Here is an 18931-nt window from a genome sequence, read left to right as displayed (position 1 = left end):
GTAGTGGTATTAATAATATGACAGACAGACGGATGGCAAATCTGACCTCATCTTTATAAGCCATGCACGTCTCTCGCTCTCATAGGCTTGGCTGCAAGCGCGTGAGCGCTGCGCGTACACCACCAGCGCTCGCAGCCAAGCCACAATAACGCGCTTTCCATACAACGTAAAGATAGTATTATTAATAATTGTATAATTGATTTATTTTACAGTAACGATAACATCACAGACAAAAAAAAAAAAAAACTCAAAAAAGTAAATTTCAATATGAGCGGATTTTCTCTATCCCAAATGACGTCACAGACGTAACGGCATTTATAGCGGACGGGAAAACAACCGGAAAACCATTGTTTATGTGAAAAGTAGTGGTACATTTACTGGAAAACACAGTTAATACATTTTGTGACAATTAAAAATGTTTATTAGGTGAAAGCGGCCGTTATTTATCTTACTTACTTATCTGTATACCCTGAGTAGGGGCCTACAGTAGCCTATGTGCTATAATTAGATTTTATTATTTACTTTCTTCAAAGTTTTAAGTGTCATTTACCTTTGTATGGGGTTTGTATGTTTTAAAAGTAATTTACCTACATCGGTTAAGTAAAAAGTACTTTACCTCAGAAATGTAGTTGAATATGGATGTCCACTTGGAATGAAAACCGGGTTCTGCGCGCGGTGGTCACAACCCCTTCTTATATATGCCCGCTGCCAGGTTTCGCGGGCTTGGCACGCTCACAAATGTATATTATTTTTTTAATTTTTTTTTTTAATGTACATTTTTATAATGATACCTTGCGTTACCTTGTCAAGAAAGTGATATACCACAATAATTTAATAAATATAATTATATATAAACTTTAGAATATAAATATGTTAACTAAGCTAGATTTACAAAATTAATTAACAATTAAAATGAATCGGTTGTGCAGTCAGTGTTGGGTTACCTGGAAGGGAAACATACATAACATAATACATATTCAACAACCCATAGGTGGCGATCATATGCGAGTTACCAATAAGCATGCATACAAGCGAAGAACCATGCGAGTCACAGACACGAGTTTACTATCAACGCGTGGCATCCTTTATGGTGGCTGGCAGCATTCTGTTTTGATGTACAAATGGTTGAGAGAGGTAAGTAGTATATGGAATAATATGTGGAAATGTATGCTTTTATCATAGTATGATAATTTGTGGGATTGTGAGCGTTTTCCCCAGAGCTGACTAACGCGTTTGCACATTTGTTTTGTTAAAGGAGCTTTATAATTTTGAAAATGCAGTTTTGAAATCTATCTTAAGAATTGAAAGTAAATCAAACATGTAAGAGAAGTACAAGATGCATCCATATATGTTAATTAGGTGTGAATTAAACTGTTTTCCTTAGAAAAATAACCTACAGGAATCCTGCATTTTTTTTTTTTTTAAGGATACTTTTATTTATTTATACATTAACAATATGTGCGGGAAATTTCTACAGGTTTTAGAATGAACAGAAACATGCAAGGACATCAAGCACACTTGTGCACACCTCCATTTTCCCTCATATCAGCATCACCAGAGACAGTGCTAGAAAGGTGTCAAGGTCTGTATGTTTTTTGTTGTTGTTGTTGTTGTTATTATTTTACCATTACCATTATTTTTTACCATAAATATTTTGACCTCATTTGTTTGACAGTTTTTTTTTTTTTCTGCCAGTTTCTGTGTCCTGCCTGTATATGTTGTTTTCTCTCGAAAGCAGCCTAGATTGTTTATGCTTCTAGTTTGCTGATATTTTAATGTTGATATGCCTTCCTCTGCTGTTTGTTGTAGGTAGCTCCCGATGAGAGACCTAGTGTCATGCCTGATCTGGAATCAGCTGCAGGTTTGCCAAACTCCTAATTTTGATGAATTCATAAACTGACACTGTTAGTTTGTTACACAATGTGTTTGCCTTTCCTTAGTAAAGTGTGCGTGTGTGTGTGTGTGTCTGTCTCTCTCTCTCTCTCTCTCTCCTTTAGATGAGCTTTCCCCTGACTCGAAAGACAATATAGAGAGCTGAGTGAGAACTACTTCTCCCTGAAAAGAGAGCGGGACCATCATTACATCGACAAGAAGAGTCTCCATTACGCTATATATTCAAAAAAGTCCCTTTGTCTTCCACGGAAAGTAAACTTATGGATTTGCACATGAAGGTGAGTAAATGACGGCAGAATTATCATTTTTGGAAGAACTAGTCCTTTAATATGCATTTCAAGGCTGAGATTATGTGTCTGCAGAGCTAACGTTACTCACACAAAATAACATCTAAAGTGCATGTGACGAAGACAATATCTTTATGAACTTCAGAAAAATATTTATTAGATTTAGGTAAGTATTAACTAACAGACAGACAGACAGTTATATTCAAAACAACTCCAAATCTTACTAACTTTCCATGATAAAGTGCTTTACCATTTAAACAGATCCAACAAATAAAATGAAGAAAAAACATTATCTGTCGAAATCTGTCTGTATAATGTTGGGCACTGAGAGTATAATGGAAATATAATTAACCACAAACCAACATGAGACTTCAAGTCTTTTAAATAAATGATTCTCTCTTCTATCCTTTTCTTTTGGTATAGAATAAAATACCAGTTCAGGGTTCCTCTTTCAGCTGTTGTTGCAGCCAACTGCACAACATATTGCAGGCATTACTGAGACCGTGATGGCGGCGCAAAGCTACAGTGACGTGATGTGAACCGAATGAATAATCAGCACAGTTGGAGGTAGCCTACTAAGGCTTCCCACATAATCCATGATCAAATCTTTGATTTACAGTACAGTATTAATTCACACATCACAGTAACACTGCAAAATTAAAGACAGACAATGAGATCCGACTAAAATCACGTTTTATTGAGTCAGCAGTTATATACAAACAATAAGGAAAGCTTCAATACTTAAGTTTGTTGCAGTAGCTCACCAATCTGGCTTTCTGCCTCTGGTATGCGCGCACACCCTGTAATGTTTGAAAACAGGAAACCCATGTTTCAACAACTACGGATGGGCCCTGGCTATTAATTCGGGTTACAAGTCTGACTCTCTAACCATTAGGCCATGGTGGTACATTGACACACTTTCCATCCACAAACTTTAAAAATAAGGTTGAGATTTCATTCTTCTTCCTTCTCTTTTCCAGAGATTTGGAAGAACACGTCCTTCAACGGTGAGTTGTCCCCATACCTAACCCAACCATCTATTTGAATCGGAAAGTAACTGTTACCCTTAAAACTAAAATCATTTACATTTTTGTAAAATGTAAATACAGGTTGATGTGGAAGATAATATTTAAAAAAAATGAGCACAGCCTACCTCATTTGATTGAATGTTTATGACTTATTTTCAATTTTTAATGATTTTATTTATAAAACATTTAGGCTTAAAAATATTTAGTTTTTATATGTTCAGACAGTGATGGTGAAAGTGATTCAGAAATTGGAACTTTGTCCGAGGAGGAATCAAGTGATCTAAGAAGTGATATGGCAAAATGGGCTGTAAAAAATAAGGCAACACGCACATTGGTTGATGAGCTGCTCTTGGTGTTACATAACAGGGTTGTATTCAACTACCAGTCACAGGAGAAGATTGATGCAAGAACAGAAGATGACTGGTTGTTCACCCTTGATCGCTGCAGGCTTGCAGTGCATACAAACGTTTGTGCTGGACAATATGCATGTTGTCTGCCCTAGGGGTTGTCAGACGATTGCTGAACTTTCTAAAACAGGGACCGAGAGGGTGTAGGCTGTCCTCAAGGCAAATTGAAGAAATATCAGCAAAACTCTTGATCATTCCCACTACTTAGAATTATACTTCATTTGTAATACCTGCTGTAGCAATTTCCCTTCTTTATTTTATTTTTAAACCAGATCATTCAGCCCTGGCCAAGAGTGTCTGTCCATAAAAATAATAATTGGTCGCTTCTTTTTTGGCTAGAATTCCAGAAGAGAGTTCTTCAGCTCCTTGTCAAAATCAAGGATACAATTCACGTTGCCACCTCATCTGCTGGAACAAGTTATGAAGTGAAGCCGGCAAACACTGAAGAAGAGCTCGAAGCTTTAGAGAATCACCTGGAGGACAAGAATGAGGGAGCAGAACTGGTAAGTTTTCTTTATTTTCGCTCATGATCTGCGCTGTGTATGAACACTTATCCACTTTTTCATGAGAAATATTGCCCTATCGTTTTTTCCAAAAATGTTAGAAACTATTTTTGTTTATGCGTGCCTCTCTGAGATCTTTTTTTGGATTAAAAATCGTTTGTTATTTTGTTAGTTTATATAAACCTTAATATTATTTTCTTTGTGATTAAGATTATTATGCCTGATCATTGTGCCCCAAAATAAACTTTAAAGGTTATCTTGCACTGTATTATGTTTGATTGTATGTTTGCATACCATTTGCTAATTCGCCAGAAAAAAAAACGCGCTTTTACCATCTCAGAAGCACTAACATTAGCTATGGCCGTATCATTTTCCAATCTTATGTCCTTTTTCTTAGACGCTAGAAAAACCATAGATCGAGGAGAGAACCACTATAAATCTGGACATGTAGAACAGTGCAGCTTAGATGCTGGTTTACTTGCCGGTATTGTACGGGCCAGCATGAGGGACAAGGTTTATCGAGTCTCGGTAAGTAAAACTAGGGAGAGATAGAGGAGTTATAAATGTTCTATGTATTTAAGATAACTATACAAATAATCTCTGAACAAGCATAACACAGTTAAATTCCAAACATTTAATATAATAGGCATAATATAATTTAATATAATAGTTGTATTATAATAAATATAATATAACATAATATAATATAACATAATATAATTTAATATAATAGTTGTATTATATATGTTGACATTAAAGAGAATTGTCCAATAGCATCAACAAATGCTTATTATAATATATTAGAATTAAACCATATATGTTCCCTAAATAAACCATATATACTCATTTTGTTAACATTTTCTTTACCAAATGCCAAGCAGGTTATAACTGGTGTGTTTTATGTCATAGATCAAAACGTGAAAATATTAAGAGGCTTTAACCACAGACCTTATTTCAGGCGATTTAGCAAAAACCCATTCAAAAAACCCATAGACTTTTAGGGCGAGGGAACCGGAAGTGCTAAAATGCTAACTCACTTCCGCGTTTTGGCCTACAAAAGTGACGTCATAACTTCGGAACTCTATTGGGGTCTGCGTATCAGGCTAGTGACACATGGTTTCACAACTCTAATGTGCATGGGGCGAATGTACAGGGCTTAAAGTTCTCAGGCACCATTCCTGATTTCAGGCAAAGAGCACTTTTAAATTAATTCAATACATTGTGCACATTTCCTCCCGGACAACTTTTCAGACCTCAAATCTTTTCTTGCTTTAAGCCCTGAATTTCAATGCTAAAGATTTGTAGAGATATTCTTATGCCTCTCGCTGATTGGGTACAAGACAAACACTCAAACTGATCTAATAAGTACAGCTTCACCTTTTGATCAGAGACAACAACAGAGACAGACAAGACGAAGAGGTGTGCACGTCTTATAGGAGCATGGGGCCTATAGAGCGTGCACAGTATGTTTTCATCCGGGTCTTTACAGCAGGAAGTGCCTTTTCCGGCTTCATTCACTTCTGAGGTGTGTGTTATGCTAGTTGTAGCTAATGTACCCTGGAGGACAAGTGCTCTAATGGGCCTTTCACACAGGACGCGGTATGCGCGGGGCTTGCCGCTGGGTTCAGCGTTGCCCTTCAGATACAACGCGATTTGCGCTGCGCTATGACGTAGGCGGAGTTTTAAAAACCTATATGGGGACACATATTAAAAACCTGTTTACACACATTGCCTACCTACAAGTTGCCTGACTGTTAAAACACAACTATTTTTAATGTAAATCTGTCTGTCTATGAGACGATCATCCATTTTGATTTCCGTGCTTGTTTGGATCCCCTGTTTCTATTGGCCGCGCTGGTAATCGTCACAGAGCGCAGCGGCAAAAGTTGAACTATTTTGAACTTTGACCGCGGCGTGCGCGTGAGCACGCCAATGATGCGCACCGCTGCGCTTGCGCTTTGATCGACGCAGCAACAAAACATCCTTGCGCGGCGCAAGCCATTGATATGAATGGGTTTTATAGCGCAGTGCCGCGCATACCGCGTCCTGTGTGAAAGGCCCATAAAAAAACGAAGACAACAAAAGGGTTAAATAATTAATCTTGTAAAGTGCTGGCAAAGTTTCATTAACAATTGGCTTGTTCACCTTGGTGACCACTACAAACTCCTCGTCCTCATCATGTGCCTGCTTTGTGGAGGTCTGGACTCTACTGACCACTTTTCTGGTTATATTTTTAATTTCTTGTTGCTCCTTTTCAGAGTAAACATCTGAAGAGGTTTGGAGGCGTTGATGCTGCAGACCATGTGAAGTCAATGGCTGCGCAAGTAACATTGTTCCTTTTTTGCATTAGTTTACAGTGATGTTCCCTGGCATATACTGTCATGCACTCCCCCCACACACCCACTTACTCGCTCTCTGCTACATTTTCATAATGAACTCGATTGCAATATAATATTCTAATATAAATCTGTTTTACCATGGCAGAACTATGACAAATAAAATGATGACCATAATGAGCCTCAGAGGAAAAAGTGGGAAGGTTGCCTTCATGAAGACCCGTCTCTACAAGATAATCTGTGGTGAGTTTGCTTTAACCTAGTAGTTTTGTAACAATGTTTTAAAAAATTGAATATAGTAAGCAGAATAATAATCATTTTAGTTGGAGGACTCTACAGAGCATGCTCTAATATATAATACTCCATTCTGGGCTCTAGACTAACCGGCAGCACTGGTTACTACCAACTGCCTTTTGTTGCTCGCCCAAGCACATGAATATCAATGACCTTGCACATTGATAAATACTAATTTATATACTTGAAACATTGGCAAAGCCACAGAAGTTGATATTTGAAAAATATTTTAATTTAAAGGGGTGGTTCAGAATTTTGGACATCGGACCTCATTTACAAATTAGCCTGTGTGTTATTTATCAACGGTTATTATTTATTCTCTCAACAGACATTTACATCGATAGTCTGGCGTTATAATTTATTTTATTTTGGTGTACTGTGGAGTGGGTAAAACTGTTTTTAATGGCAGGCTAGAGGATACTGTTGACCACCAGCGAACTATGCAACTGGAAGGACTGGGTGAAATTTTTTGAAAACTGTCTCCACTGATAAATAACACCCAGGCTAACGTGTGAATGAGGACCGATGTCAAAAATCCTGAACCACCCCTTTAAGAGGTTAACGTTTGCTAATACTGATCTGTTTTTTTCCCCCTCATCAGACACTGTCTTGAGCTCATTTGATACAACTACAACAAAAGTAAACGAATACATGGCCAAATTCTTGAAATATGCACCAGAGGAGTATAGGAGAGGTGGTAGAAAGAAGTAACTAGAAGAGAAGATTTTAACCAGCCGTGTTCAATGTTGCCCAATGGTTGGGCCGTTTTTCTAAAGGTTAAAGTTCGACACGTAAAATTGTTGTGTGAAATGTTGGCACACTTGCAGCCGTGTAATAAAGAATGTTTCTTACGTCAGTGAAATGTCTTTATTGATCTTCTTTATTGATCTTTATTGGGCCGGTTGCATAAAGCTCTAAGACAGTCTTACAACTTAGACATCTATTTATTTTCTTTAAGACTGTTCATATCTTTTTTAAATCATTTACATAAAAATGTAGATTAGCCTAATTTGATAGCAAAAACTAAGACTGACTGCCCTTGATTAACTGCTATTGGGTCATATTTGAACTTAAGACACTGTCTTAACATAATGGCTTTGTTTATGCAACCGGCTCCTGGTCTTGCTTTGACCAATTGGCTTCTTCCTAGCTGACTCTGTGTCCGCAAACTTAGTGTTTATGTATCCATTTTAAGGTGTTTGCTGTTACTGTTGAACACATCAATACTTTAGTGAAAACAGTTTAACAAAATAAACTGTTGAAAAGCAAGACTTTATAGTGATGTTGAAATTTCAACGTTGATTGGATTTGCAAAATCTAAACTAAAATCTATTGATTCAATGTTGACGAATTCACTTATGTTGAGAAACGTGACGTTGGAAAGACGTTGCTATTTCAACGTTGATTAGATTTGCAAAATCTAAACAAAATTCAATGGTTATCCAACACTGGCACCTGACGTTGATTCAACAGTGACTCGACGTTAAAATGTCAGCTGGGATATGTCTCGTCTTTTGCTTTTGAGAGACCTTTCAAAGAGATTGCCTTTCAGACACCGTGTGTGGTACTACAATCTTGCAACCAATTCCACTCATTTTACAATTATTAGATGATGGGGGGGAAAAGTGAATTGTAAAGTATCAGTGGTTAAATACTGACTAATCACAACATGATTCTGCACATGTGGATAGTAAATCATCGTCAGGTGGTATTGATAATGTGCTTGTAAGTGTTTCCAACGCTATTGCCTAATCTAACTGGATTCAATTTGTCAGTTGTCTAGTAATTTGCTTCAAGAATCAAGACCTGAATGCAGTTTTTGGGGCCTTCCCGGAAAATTCTTACAACTAAACACTAACAACATTGTGCCCTCTGCTGCCTGATAATGCTGGCGTAATTTTTTCTCTGGCTTGTGAAACTAACTGATCAGTTTGGGTAAATATTTTTAACACAATTTAAATCTTTAAATTGTGCAAACACTTGATTTCTCTGGAGGCCTGTAGAAAGTTTGTGCACCTCAAATTTGGCTTGTTTTCGGCTGCTGTGACGAACGGTTTGCGTGCTTTATCAATTTATTAATCTCAACTCGTTTACATATCCCTTATGCTGAATTCCTGCAACTCAGTTAATCAAAAATAACCAGTTCTGGGAACGTTGCTGACATGTTTAGAAAAAAGGTGCTATGTTTTAGCAAACAAGACAGTGATTCAGGTAAGATAAAGTTAGATTTGGTGATGTAGGCCTAAACAACCAACTCAGAAACCCAAAAAAAAAAATGAAAGCTGTCACTTGAGATTCCTTGCCTACTGCTCTCAGAAATCGCAGAATTTAAAGTTATAGTAGGCTACTGTGCACACACAGAGACACAAAAGAAATAAATTTCATAACAGAAAATTGTTTTCCTGTTTGATCATTCTGCATACAGCAGACTTAAACCTTGACAACAGATCACATTTATTTCATAAGATGAATTACTGAGATGAGGTAAAAAAAAACAAAAAACACTGGGGGTCCATGTTTCTGGGTTCCGGAAGGGTCTAATGGATTGTCAACCTTAAAATCAGTCCTGTTTGTGTGGTGGAACAAGCAATGGTATATAGAACTATGTTTAACATCTTAATTTCATTAACTAATTATGTTAACTCAGCTAATTTAATGTAGAAGAGATGGACACTATGTAAACTAAGTAGGCCTAAATGTATTGTTTAGAGTTTCCTCTGACTAAAGATTTTCCACTGTTGATATGGAATATGCAAGTGTCAGAAAAAAGAAAAGCTTTACTGCTACAATGGGGTTTAATAGATGCTATATCAGGGTTCACCAATCTCGGTCCTGGAGGGCCGCTGTCCTGCAGAGTTTAGCTCCAGCCAGCTCCAACACACCTGTTTGAAAGTTTCTATGCCTAGTGAGACCTTGATTAGCTGGTTCAGGTGTGTTTAATTGGGGTTGGAGCTAAACTCTGCAGGACAGCGGCCCTCCAGGACCGAGATTGGTGAACCCTGTGCTATATGCTGAGGGAGAAACTGCAAATTTAACATTTTTCTCTTTTCTGACTTTTCTTTTCTAAGGCTATATCCTAGAAAAATCCTGGAAACTCAAAATTAACTCAATAGCATAATATTCTCATTTCAAAATAAATTTAATTTCTCCTACATTTCTTCTTCTCCTTTAATGAAGAAGACGTTGTAGGCTACCCTTTTTGCATTTGCGCCACAGTAAAGTGACATATTACTGATTGACTTTAAAAGATCCTGGATATCATTCATATTGCCAGCATATTGCAGATGTGACTCACACAAACACGAATATCAGCGAGAGCAGTATGTTTACATAATTACAGGTTATTTATTTTTTTATTATTCGTTTTGGTATAGCCTACATTAAATCTCTTAGTACACAAACTAAAATGATCACACTGGTAACACGGTTACATTCTTTCAAAACATGATCTCTTTATTCAGTTGATCGATAACTCACCAAGTACGTTATGATTTCGACCAAATGCGTCGGGGCAGTATATGTTGACGAATCAACCGCATTTCAACGTTGAATCGATGTTTTATTTTCAACGTAATAACGTTCTGATATACCGACCAAATAGTGAACGTTGATTCAACGTTGAAATTTGATCGACGACTGATACTAACCTTTACAACTAAAAATCAACGTTGAATCGACATCGGTCTGCTATCTGGGCAGCTACCTCCTCTTCTAGCTGGTTTAAAAGGTGATCAGCCTCCTCTTTGTCAAATAGAAAACTGTAATCACAGTCCAATCCCTCTGCCTCAAACTTCTGCCAGGGAATTGGCTGAGAAAACTCCTCTTCCACCTCACACTCATCTTTGCATTTTTTGATCGGTTCCTCTGATTTCGATTCATCTGCCTCAACAACTGATCTTTTTCTGTGCCGAGTTACAAACTTATCCATTCGAACACCTGGAGAACAAAATATTTAGAAAATACTTTTCAGACTTTCTGGTTTTGTTTTCTAAGTCACTTTTAATTGACAACAATTAATATTAATTAGTTATTTTGATATAGGTACGGTGTCCACATCAAGGAAAACTTCTATCTATTCTATATGTCATGCACATTTTGACAGGAAAATGTGGTTGACACTGTAAAGCATGAAGAGAGCTCTCTGGTTTGTCATCAATGTTTTGGTGGTTATCAACACGTGAGAATACGTTGCAACACAGTCCGTGTCTTTCGTTATGCACTTGCATAATAATATCTAACTGTGACTTTGGGTAAGGATTCAGTCGGGTGTCTTACCTGGATTGCGTTTATTTTTTAACCATCCACATTGCATAGCTTAATGCTCAAATTATGTCCCAAATTTCGTTTTAACTTCCAGCAATCGCGGGCTGCACACCTCCGGAAGTGTACGTCTACGTCACTACCGATAACACGTCATATACAGTGCTTTTCTATTCCAATGGTTACAGTGTACAAACCTTTTAAAAAAATACTTTAAAAGTATTTTTTTACAGTCTATGGCACAAACGCATCTGGTCTAGCCAAGACCTGAATACAGTCACTAGGAAAACCATGAAAAGAAACGTGTTTAAACAAGGAAACATTTACAGGAACCTCAAAGGCTATTACTCGAAAAAATAATAATACATAGAATTAGGCCAAAACGTGTGTTTATTAAATAAGACACAATTTCCATTCATTGACAGACTTGTGATGTAGCTATGACCTGCATCTAGTAACACAGGAATTATTAGTTAGTTAAACGTAAAACATTCAGTTAACAAATTATCATGACTATTCAGCACTGTGGACAAGGTTTGCAAAGAGGTCAATTTCAAAAGTGCAATATTTTATTGACTGTTTTGAAGAAGACGCTGCCATTTTTGACAAATACAAGATTTGGTCAAATATACTGGAGTAGCCTATACAATTGACTTTGTCCCACAATGGTTTAGTCACCCAAATGGTAACAGATTGCATTATTATTTTCCATTATTAGTTGTCTTACCCAAATAAGCCTGAAATGTTGAATTGTCTTTATTTATATCATTAATCCACTTAAGTTGGTAGTGTGCACAGCACAAAATAAAACACAGAATGAAGAGCACCGCAGTCATGTCCCCTCAGACTACTCCACATTTTCATAATCATTGTCAGTGCAGTTTGCATATGTCTCCTCTGCTTCTGCTGCACTGTTCACATAAATTGCAACCTTATTTTCAGGCCTGTTGATATAAGCTGATGAAAACCTTCCTGCAAAGTGGAAAAAAACTGTGTAATCTATTGCGTGTATTTCCATAATAAAAGTAATTTCGTTTATTTATTTATTACTCACTTTTCCCTTTGGAGGTATTTTTTCTGAACTCTTGATCATTCTCTGCGGCAGAATTATAATATAATATTTATATATTGATAAATATATAAATATAATGTCTCTGATAAAAAAAAATCTAGTCATGCCTTTACTAACAGTATTATTATATACGAGAATTTGTGGAAAACAAGAAATACTCATCAAACTCACCATAGATGATTTGATCTTTGCTGGCATCTCGAACTAGCATCACAATGAGAGAAAGACAATGTTTGGAACAGGATGTCACCATCTTTTAAAACTTGAAACTTAATTTGATTCATGAGACCATGTGTTACTGAAAATGGTCCCATATAGCATATGTGCGTGGAATACTACTGTATATAATAACAATACTGTAATAGTAAGTGTAACAAATACTGTAAAAACAAGTTGCTTACCCTGCTGGCGGTTTGCATAATATGGTTGATCTGATGTTTCTGAAAGAAAGAGATTATGTTACATTACTGAGCATGCAAACATTTTATATTTAACATTTATTCAGAATTGATGTGATATACTTACTATTTTGTTTATGCACGATGCAACACACTGTGACCACAAGAAGAAAAATAATTATTATTGCTCCTCCTGCAATGAATGGCCAAAAGAACATCACTGTGTCCTTTGAGATTTCTGATTCACCTTGTTCAAATTCTTCTGCCTTTCAGACAGAACATTTGTAACATGTAAAACAAAAAACAGACAATATGTCACTATATAGTATTTAAAAAGTATGATTTTAAGAATTAGTGTCAGGACACAATCAAATATACTCATACACAATATGGTATGTTTTTGACTGCATTATTTTAGTGAATTGATCATACTTGTAAAACCGTCAGAGGCCTTCTTGGATGCAAAGTTGTGATAAGGTATCCAGTAAATTTTTTACTCACATGTGTGAATTCCAGCGTCCTCATGATGATTATTAATGCTATAGTTATAGAACACATTATAGAAGAGGATGGAGTACTTTCCAGTTTCGTAAAATTTGGAAGTCTTCTTCTATTGTCCTAACCCTTTACTTCACCTTTCAGAATGTTTTCTAAAATTAGATACTGTTGCATCGGTGCAACATCTCTGCCGCCGTGCAGCCTGGCCTGGAGATGGCTGTTTCAAAGAAACGAGAGAGCATCTCTGCTCAAACCTGAGAAACCACAGCAACAAACACATGAATCTATTCACCAGTTTCCGTCTGCACATCACAGGTGGTCTTTGCACAGTGATGATGTTTGCTGAGCTTTCATGTTTTACAATGTTCGCAAACTTTAAATACTTATATGCTGCTGAGAATATAATGTCTTTGTATAATTATTATGTTTATATTAATGACTGTTAATGGATCACTCTTATATTCTTGCTTGAATGATTCTACAATAACATCTCCTGAAAGGACTGATTAAAAACCATAAACATAGCCAAAAATAAACCTTACCATTTAGAGGTGAAAAACGCAGAGTAAAAAGCCCTAAAGTCCAACACAGAAAGAAAGGATGTTTTTTTCTCTCAGATAAACATCAGGAGCGTGTGCTGCAAACCTTGAAACACTGCACTCTGATGTTTGCTTCGAAGAGGTGACGGGGCTTTCGGACAAGTGTCTTACGTAATTTCCTGATCGCTCTACCTACTCCGCCACTGGCCTCAAGACAATATGCTCATGGTGTGTGCATGCATGTAGCCTACTTAATCTTCACTATTGCACAAAACCACTTGATTTGTATTAAGATGGATATTTGAATTTGAACTCAAGCTTTTAAAAAGACGCACAAGTATAGCTATGCTTTTTACATGGCTGAAAATGTTTATTATTATAATTCACATTACTTTATACTCAGGCATTTTGCTTCAAGTATTCATTTTATTCAGGAGTAAATACTTTTAAATGAGAAAAAAATACTGAGAGAATCTACTCAGAATCTATTATTCTTCACGTATATATTTAGATTTTTAATATAATTAAGTATATTAATAACAGTGTTAAATTATATCCAATATAAGTTAAAAGCACTGATGGTGATGAGGGCAACTTGGCTGTGGAGGTACATAAGAATCATAATTTGTGTCTGTCAGCTGTGATTGGTGGAATATTAAGAATGGCATTAGCCTACTGACCTCGAGTGGCCTCGCAGATGAAGATATTAAAGGGGTGGTATAATGCCCTTTTCACAAGATGTAAAATAAGTCTTTGATGTCCCCAGAGTGTGTATGTGAAGTTTTAGCTCAAAATACCCCACAGATATTTGTATATAACATGTTAAAATTGTTACTTTTTGAGGGTGAGCAAAAACGCACCGTTTTTGTGTGTGTCTCTGCTCCCGGCACAGAGGGCGGAGCTTCAAGAGCTCTTGTGTGTTTGCAGCTTCAATTACTTCACACAGACACAAACTGAACATTTAAAAAACGTTTATGTTCAAACCGGAGTTAGACAGTGATGGAGAGCCTCAAGAAGAAGTGACAACATGTAGACAACATTTCTGAATAGTTAGTTGATGAATTTATGTAGCTTATGTGTAGTTATCTTCTAGTTATTGATTAGCATATTCTCTTAGCATAGGGTTAGTGTCAGTGATGTCACTAACCCGGGAGGAATGTCCTATAGTCCCTACCAGCCGTTTATTGTAGTCCTTAAAAAACAATTTCTTTAAAAGAAAATATCTCCCTTTGCTTTGAACTTCGAGCTTCTTAACTTTGCAGATGTTGTTGGGTGACAACATCCGGGTGGCGAGGAACTGAAGCGGAGCGGGTGATAGGCCGCTGTGCTGAGACAGGGGACTGACACCCGTAGTGTTGGAAAGAGGAAAAGTGCTCTTTTTTGAATGTGTTTGTCTTTTATTTTGTTCGCTATATCAGCGTCCGTTGCATGAACATTCAAATGTACGGGCCCAGTGCTTGCAACAAACACATCGCCTCCAACACCTGGAACTGAACAGGGGGTTGGGAGGCAGACTTGAGACTTTGTAGAGGGTGGTCCGGTCGCAGCAAGACTTAGCCCTCTCCTCTTTCTTCCTGATAGATCAGGGCGCCTTCTGTGGCTCAGAGGCCGAAGTTATCTTAATGTGGGGACCAAAGGCACCGGCTTTGCGGGCTCCTGAGTCGCCACGCTTCTTTGGCGATTTGAAGCAGCTGCAGAGCTGGAGTGCTTGGGCAGGAGTGGCGCATTGCCTTCAACAACTTCTGTGCTGTGGTGAAGCGCTCCGTGATTCCATCCACCGCGGGGCAGAAGAGACTTGTGGGGGAGACTGGGGAGTTGAGGAAGGCAGCTTTGTCTGTGTCCTTAATCTCTGTTAAATTCAGCCACAAGGCCCTGCTGATCACCTGGGCGGTTGTCTTTGTAGCACACAGTTCCAAATTCGTTGCTCTGCACAGCTTTCTAAAAGCAGCAGGGTCTGGGCCAGACTTGTCCATGGAGCGGAGGAGTTTGGCCTGGAAAACCTATAGGACCGCCATGGTGTGGAGGGCAGAGCCTGCTTGGCCAGCCGATGTGTAGGCACGCCCTGCGAGGGCTGAAGTTGTCCTGCAGGGTTTGGAGGGGCGGGCGGAAGTGCGCGACCACGTTTTCCTCAAGAGGAGGTAGCTTTTCATACCCTTTTTCTCCGGCAGCGTCAATTAGCAGTGAGAGCGTGTAGCATGTGGGCTCCTCTGGGGCAGACCACTCTAATCCAAGCTCCTCGACGGCCTTTGAGAGGATGTGGATGAGCTCGACATCCAGCCCAGTTCTGGCATCGCTCAGATCTTTAGACGGCAGGGAGGCAGAATTGTCCACTTTTGGTTGGTAGCGATTTGCACGAAAATTGAACCAGATCATCTTCAGGCAGTGGCGACAAAAAGTTATGAAATTCAAATTGATTCGTCAAACCGTTTTCGATAAACGCACAAACAAATTTTACGTAGAGCTTGCGAAAACAGACGCTTTATCGCATTCAGACCAAACTTGGTACGTCATCACAAGCATGACCCGAGAATACATGCTGCGTTTCGGCGCAGCGCCACCTACTGGTCCGGAGATACAAAAAATGGCTATTTTTACCTATAACTTCTGAACGGTTTGTCCAAAAATCATAAAAGTGGTCTCGTTAGATTCAGGGCACGTGATGTCCAGTTTGTCCATACTGACAATTTTAGGCGTCGCCATTTTGAATTTTGTGCTAAAATGCTGTATTTTAAGAACGCATTAACGGATTGTTACGAAACTTGGTATGGGTCATCAGCACGATGCCCTGAAGGAGCCTGAGAAGTTTCGAAACCAGCGCCACCTAGTGGTAAAATAACATTTCCAAATGCTTATAACTCTGGCTGTGGTTGACTAATTTTCACGGGAGTCAAGTTTCCTTGCCGAGTCCAACGATACCAAACATGCTAGGTTTTGCCTTACAGTTTGTGTAGCGTTGTGATTTAGCGCTTAAAAAACATTTGCCAATATCTTCAAAACCGTTAGACCAATCGAGACGAAACCACCATCAGAAGTTTGAAAACATAGGTCGTTGGCTATACGCTAATGCCCAAATGAGAAAATATTGATGGTAAGGGGTAGTAAAATCCAATCAAAGTCAGGTGTCAGTCATTTTTTACGTGTTTTTTCATATAAATGTCTATAACTCCGAAGCGAATTGAGATATTTTCACCAAAATTGACACACAGATGTATAGGCTCACTCTGAGGACACATAAAAAAAATGGTGGGATTGAGCCTCTTGGTGGCGCTATAATAGAACAAACCATGAAATTCCCATTGACTACAGTACTGTGATATAAAATCCTATACTTTATGAACGCATTAGCGTATTGTTACGAAACTCAGTATGAGTCATCGGCACCATGCCTTGAAGGTACTCAAAAAGTTTTAGGGTAGCGCCACCATGTGGTAAAAAAGTTATAACAAAATTTCCAAAAATGCTTATAACTTTTGAATAAACCTGCCTATTGTAATGCCACTGGTCTTAAGGTTTGTCATTGTCACCTCATTCTGACCACATCACATCAATTTTGTAACTACGCCACCTATTGGTCGAAAGTGATAATCCATTAAATCATATTTTTTGTCAATATGATTTTTCTGCCATTTTGCCTGAATTCATATTTAAATGTCTTTAATTGCTCTTTGCTGCAGTTGGTCTGACAATCCCAGGCATGTTGGCATGTCTTGTCGTCTTCTTGTGCTTGGCACTGATAATTGCTGCTTGCAGCTATATTTATTATTATTATTATTCCGCTCTGTAAGTCTATGCCAGCCCATAGATCCGCTTGTGGGAAAGTTATGAAAAAACTACTTTTTTGAACTAGATTGAAAGAAAATAATGTTTAGTAATCGGCCTGTTATTTTTAAAATTGGAGAAACAACTGCCTATTACAAATTCATAAAATGCAGTTTGATTTTTTCATCTTAAGAACAAAATTAAGATAACTATTTTAACTAAACTAAATAAAAGCAACATCAAATTTTACGTGCAATAATTAATAATATTAAAATAAATTGATTTAACGCACTTTTAGTACTGTCCCTAATCCAGAATACAAGTCCTGTATTGGTTTTGTCTTCCACATGTTCTGTAGTGACAAATTCATTTAAAAGATCCCTTCTGGACACTGCAAGGCTAAACAGCACCTTATCTCTGTGATTGGAAACGCATTTTGTGAATAAGAGGTTGTTCTAGTCCTTTAAATGTTGGTGCTGTCAGTACAGTCATACACTTGAAGAATCCAAATTTCCCTTTCCATCTGTGGCCATCATGGTTCCAGATGCAATTGGATCATCCCAGGGTCCAAAGATATTCACATAAGACAGTCATTTTGGTTTGACATTTATAAGTTTGGAAATCTAACATGGATGATACTGTACCACAATCAATAGGCCTATAAAGAGATGTGAAAAAAAGAGAAAAAGAAATCAAACATGCAATACATTTTGCTTACTGCCCCTCTTTATCAACAGTAGTAACTTGGCAAACTTAAATCCATCCACCTATTGATGTGTTCATAGGTGTTGTGACATCCACAAAAATGAATTAAAGGTCACATTGATATTTTCATGGAAACCACCACCAGAGGTCATAATCGCCACAATTTTGAGCAACCAAATCTGGTCTAGAGCGCACAGTGAACATAAATGCTGCGATGAAAGATGTCTAGTCAAATTTGCAATTTTTTTAGCACAAATTTGATATATTACATATTTTAAATATAATATGAATTTAGTTAATAAAAAATTGGGAAGAATTGTATAACCTCAAATCTGACAAAACAAGATTTATGCAGACAATCAAGATACCTTTTAAATATTAATAAAAAATGTAAAAACTTTAAAAATGAAATTTACACAAAAAATGTAAATATTAAATCTTCAAAGGTCATCTCTTTAAATGTGATAATGCACTAGTTTCACATTGCTAATATGTTCTACAGTCAGCCAAACATTTTAATAGATATATAAGGAAATATGCTGTAATTAATGAGGTTAGAGCTAGGATACAAATGCGGATTATTTTTCAGGACTGGCTTGATTTCAAGAGGTCTGATTCAAAGGAACAGGGAAGCAGGACTTCAGATTAAAGCTCAGTGGATAAACTGACATTGGTTAATAGATCTCCCTGACAAACCTGTGAAAACCACATCAATTTATAGCATCAGTATTGAAAAATAAAGTTAATATTTTTGAAATATCAGTAAGTTACATTGCAGTGCTCAAAATGCACATTTAATTATTTTATTGTCGTTTGGATCATTATTAAGGAATTATTCAAATGTATTGAGAAATCCAATGATATACATATATAAATCGTTCATCTTACCATATCTATGTAACATCAAGAATAAGCAACCTTAATATCCAGAACATAAGGTCACTTTTTATGC

At 37.4% G+C, this 18931-nt stretch overlaps 2 protein-coding genes and 1 long non-coding RNA gene across 7 annotated transcripts in view; 1 reads left to right on the top strand and 2 right to left on the bottom strand.

The window, feature by feature from the left end:
• alkbh2 (alkB homolog 2, alpha-ketoglutarate dependent dioxygenase) overlaps nt 1-11191 on the bottom strand; it is a 29888-nt gene extending 18697 nt beyond the window's left edge. The window contains exons 1-2 of the mRNA XM_079872583.1: nt 11024-11191; nt 10452-10684 (exon numbers count right to left, since the gene is read on the bottom strand). Of these exons, the coding sequence (XP_079728709.1) occupies nt 10452-10684; nt 11024-11060 (270 nt within the window). The 5' untranslated portion in view covers nt 11061-11191. The remainder of the gene's footprint in view (nt 1-10451; nt 10685-11023) is intronic.
• LOC307159305 lies at nt 946-7607 on the top strand. Of its 4 annotated transcripts, none has more exons than XR_013821355.1 (8): nt 946-1134; nt 1478-1582; nt 1810-1861; nt 1998-2171; nt 3161-3187; nt 3955-4118; nt 6377-6697; nt 7350-7607. It is a non-coding gene; the product is annotated as an uncharacterized lncRNA (long non-coding RNA). The 4 variants fall into 4 exon arrangements; XR_013821356.1 differs by having other exon boundaries at nt 4516-6697; XR_013821358.1 differs by having other exon boundaries at nt 3955-6442; nt 6603-6697; nt 7350-7576.
• Nucleotides 11192-11382: 191 nt separating the features above from the next.
• On the bottom strand, nt 11383-13642 carry LOC307159300 (uncharacterized protein). Of its 2 annotated transcripts, XM_079872577.1 has the most exons (7): nt 13519-13642; nt 12980-13230; nt 12606-12744; nt 12482-12520; nt 12252-12284; nt 12063-12104; nt 11383-11980 (listed from the first exon to the last, which is right to left on the bottom strand). In XM_079872577.1, the coding sequence occupies exons 2-7, from the start codon at nt 13034-13036 to the stop codon at nt 11856-11858; spliced, it is 435 nt and encodes a 144-aa protein (XP_079728703.1). In that variant the 5' UTR covers nt 13037-13230; nt 13519-13642; the 3' UTR covers nt 11383-11855. The 2 variants fall into 2 exon arrangements, with proteins under 2 accessions (XP_079728703.1, XP_079728704.1); XM_079872578.1 differs by lacking the exon at nt 13519-13642 and having other exon boundaries at nt 12980-13280.
• Nucleotides 13643-18931: the final 5289 nt, after the last annotated feature.

This window comes from Squalius cephalus (assembly GCF_949319135.1).
Source record: "Squalius cephalus genome assembly, chromosome: 5".
Classification (NCBI taxonomy): domain Eukaryota; kingdom Metazoa; phylum Chordata; class Actinopteri; order Cypriniformes; family Leuciscidae; genus Squalius; species Squalius cephalus.
The sequence above is the reverse complement of the archived record's forward strand: the minus strand, read 5'-3'. Positions and strand labels throughout refer to the sequence as shown.

What these genes read in the sequence shown, in the direction of transcription:
- LOC307159300 (XM_079872577.1), bottom strand. Translation starts at nt 13,036, where the DNA reads ATGTGTTCTATAACTATAGCATTAATAATCATCATGAGGACGCTGGAA. An exon ending in CATCGTGCATAAACAAAATA is followed by an intron (nt 12,521 to 12,605) that starts GTAAGTATATCA and finishes TCTTTCTTTCAG; the next exon opens with AAACATCAGATCAACCATAT. An exon ending in CAAAGATCAAATCATCTATG is followed by an intron (nt 12,105 to 12,251) that starts GTGAGTTTGATG and finishes ATTCTGCCGCAG; the next exon opens with AGAATGATCAAGAGTTCAGA.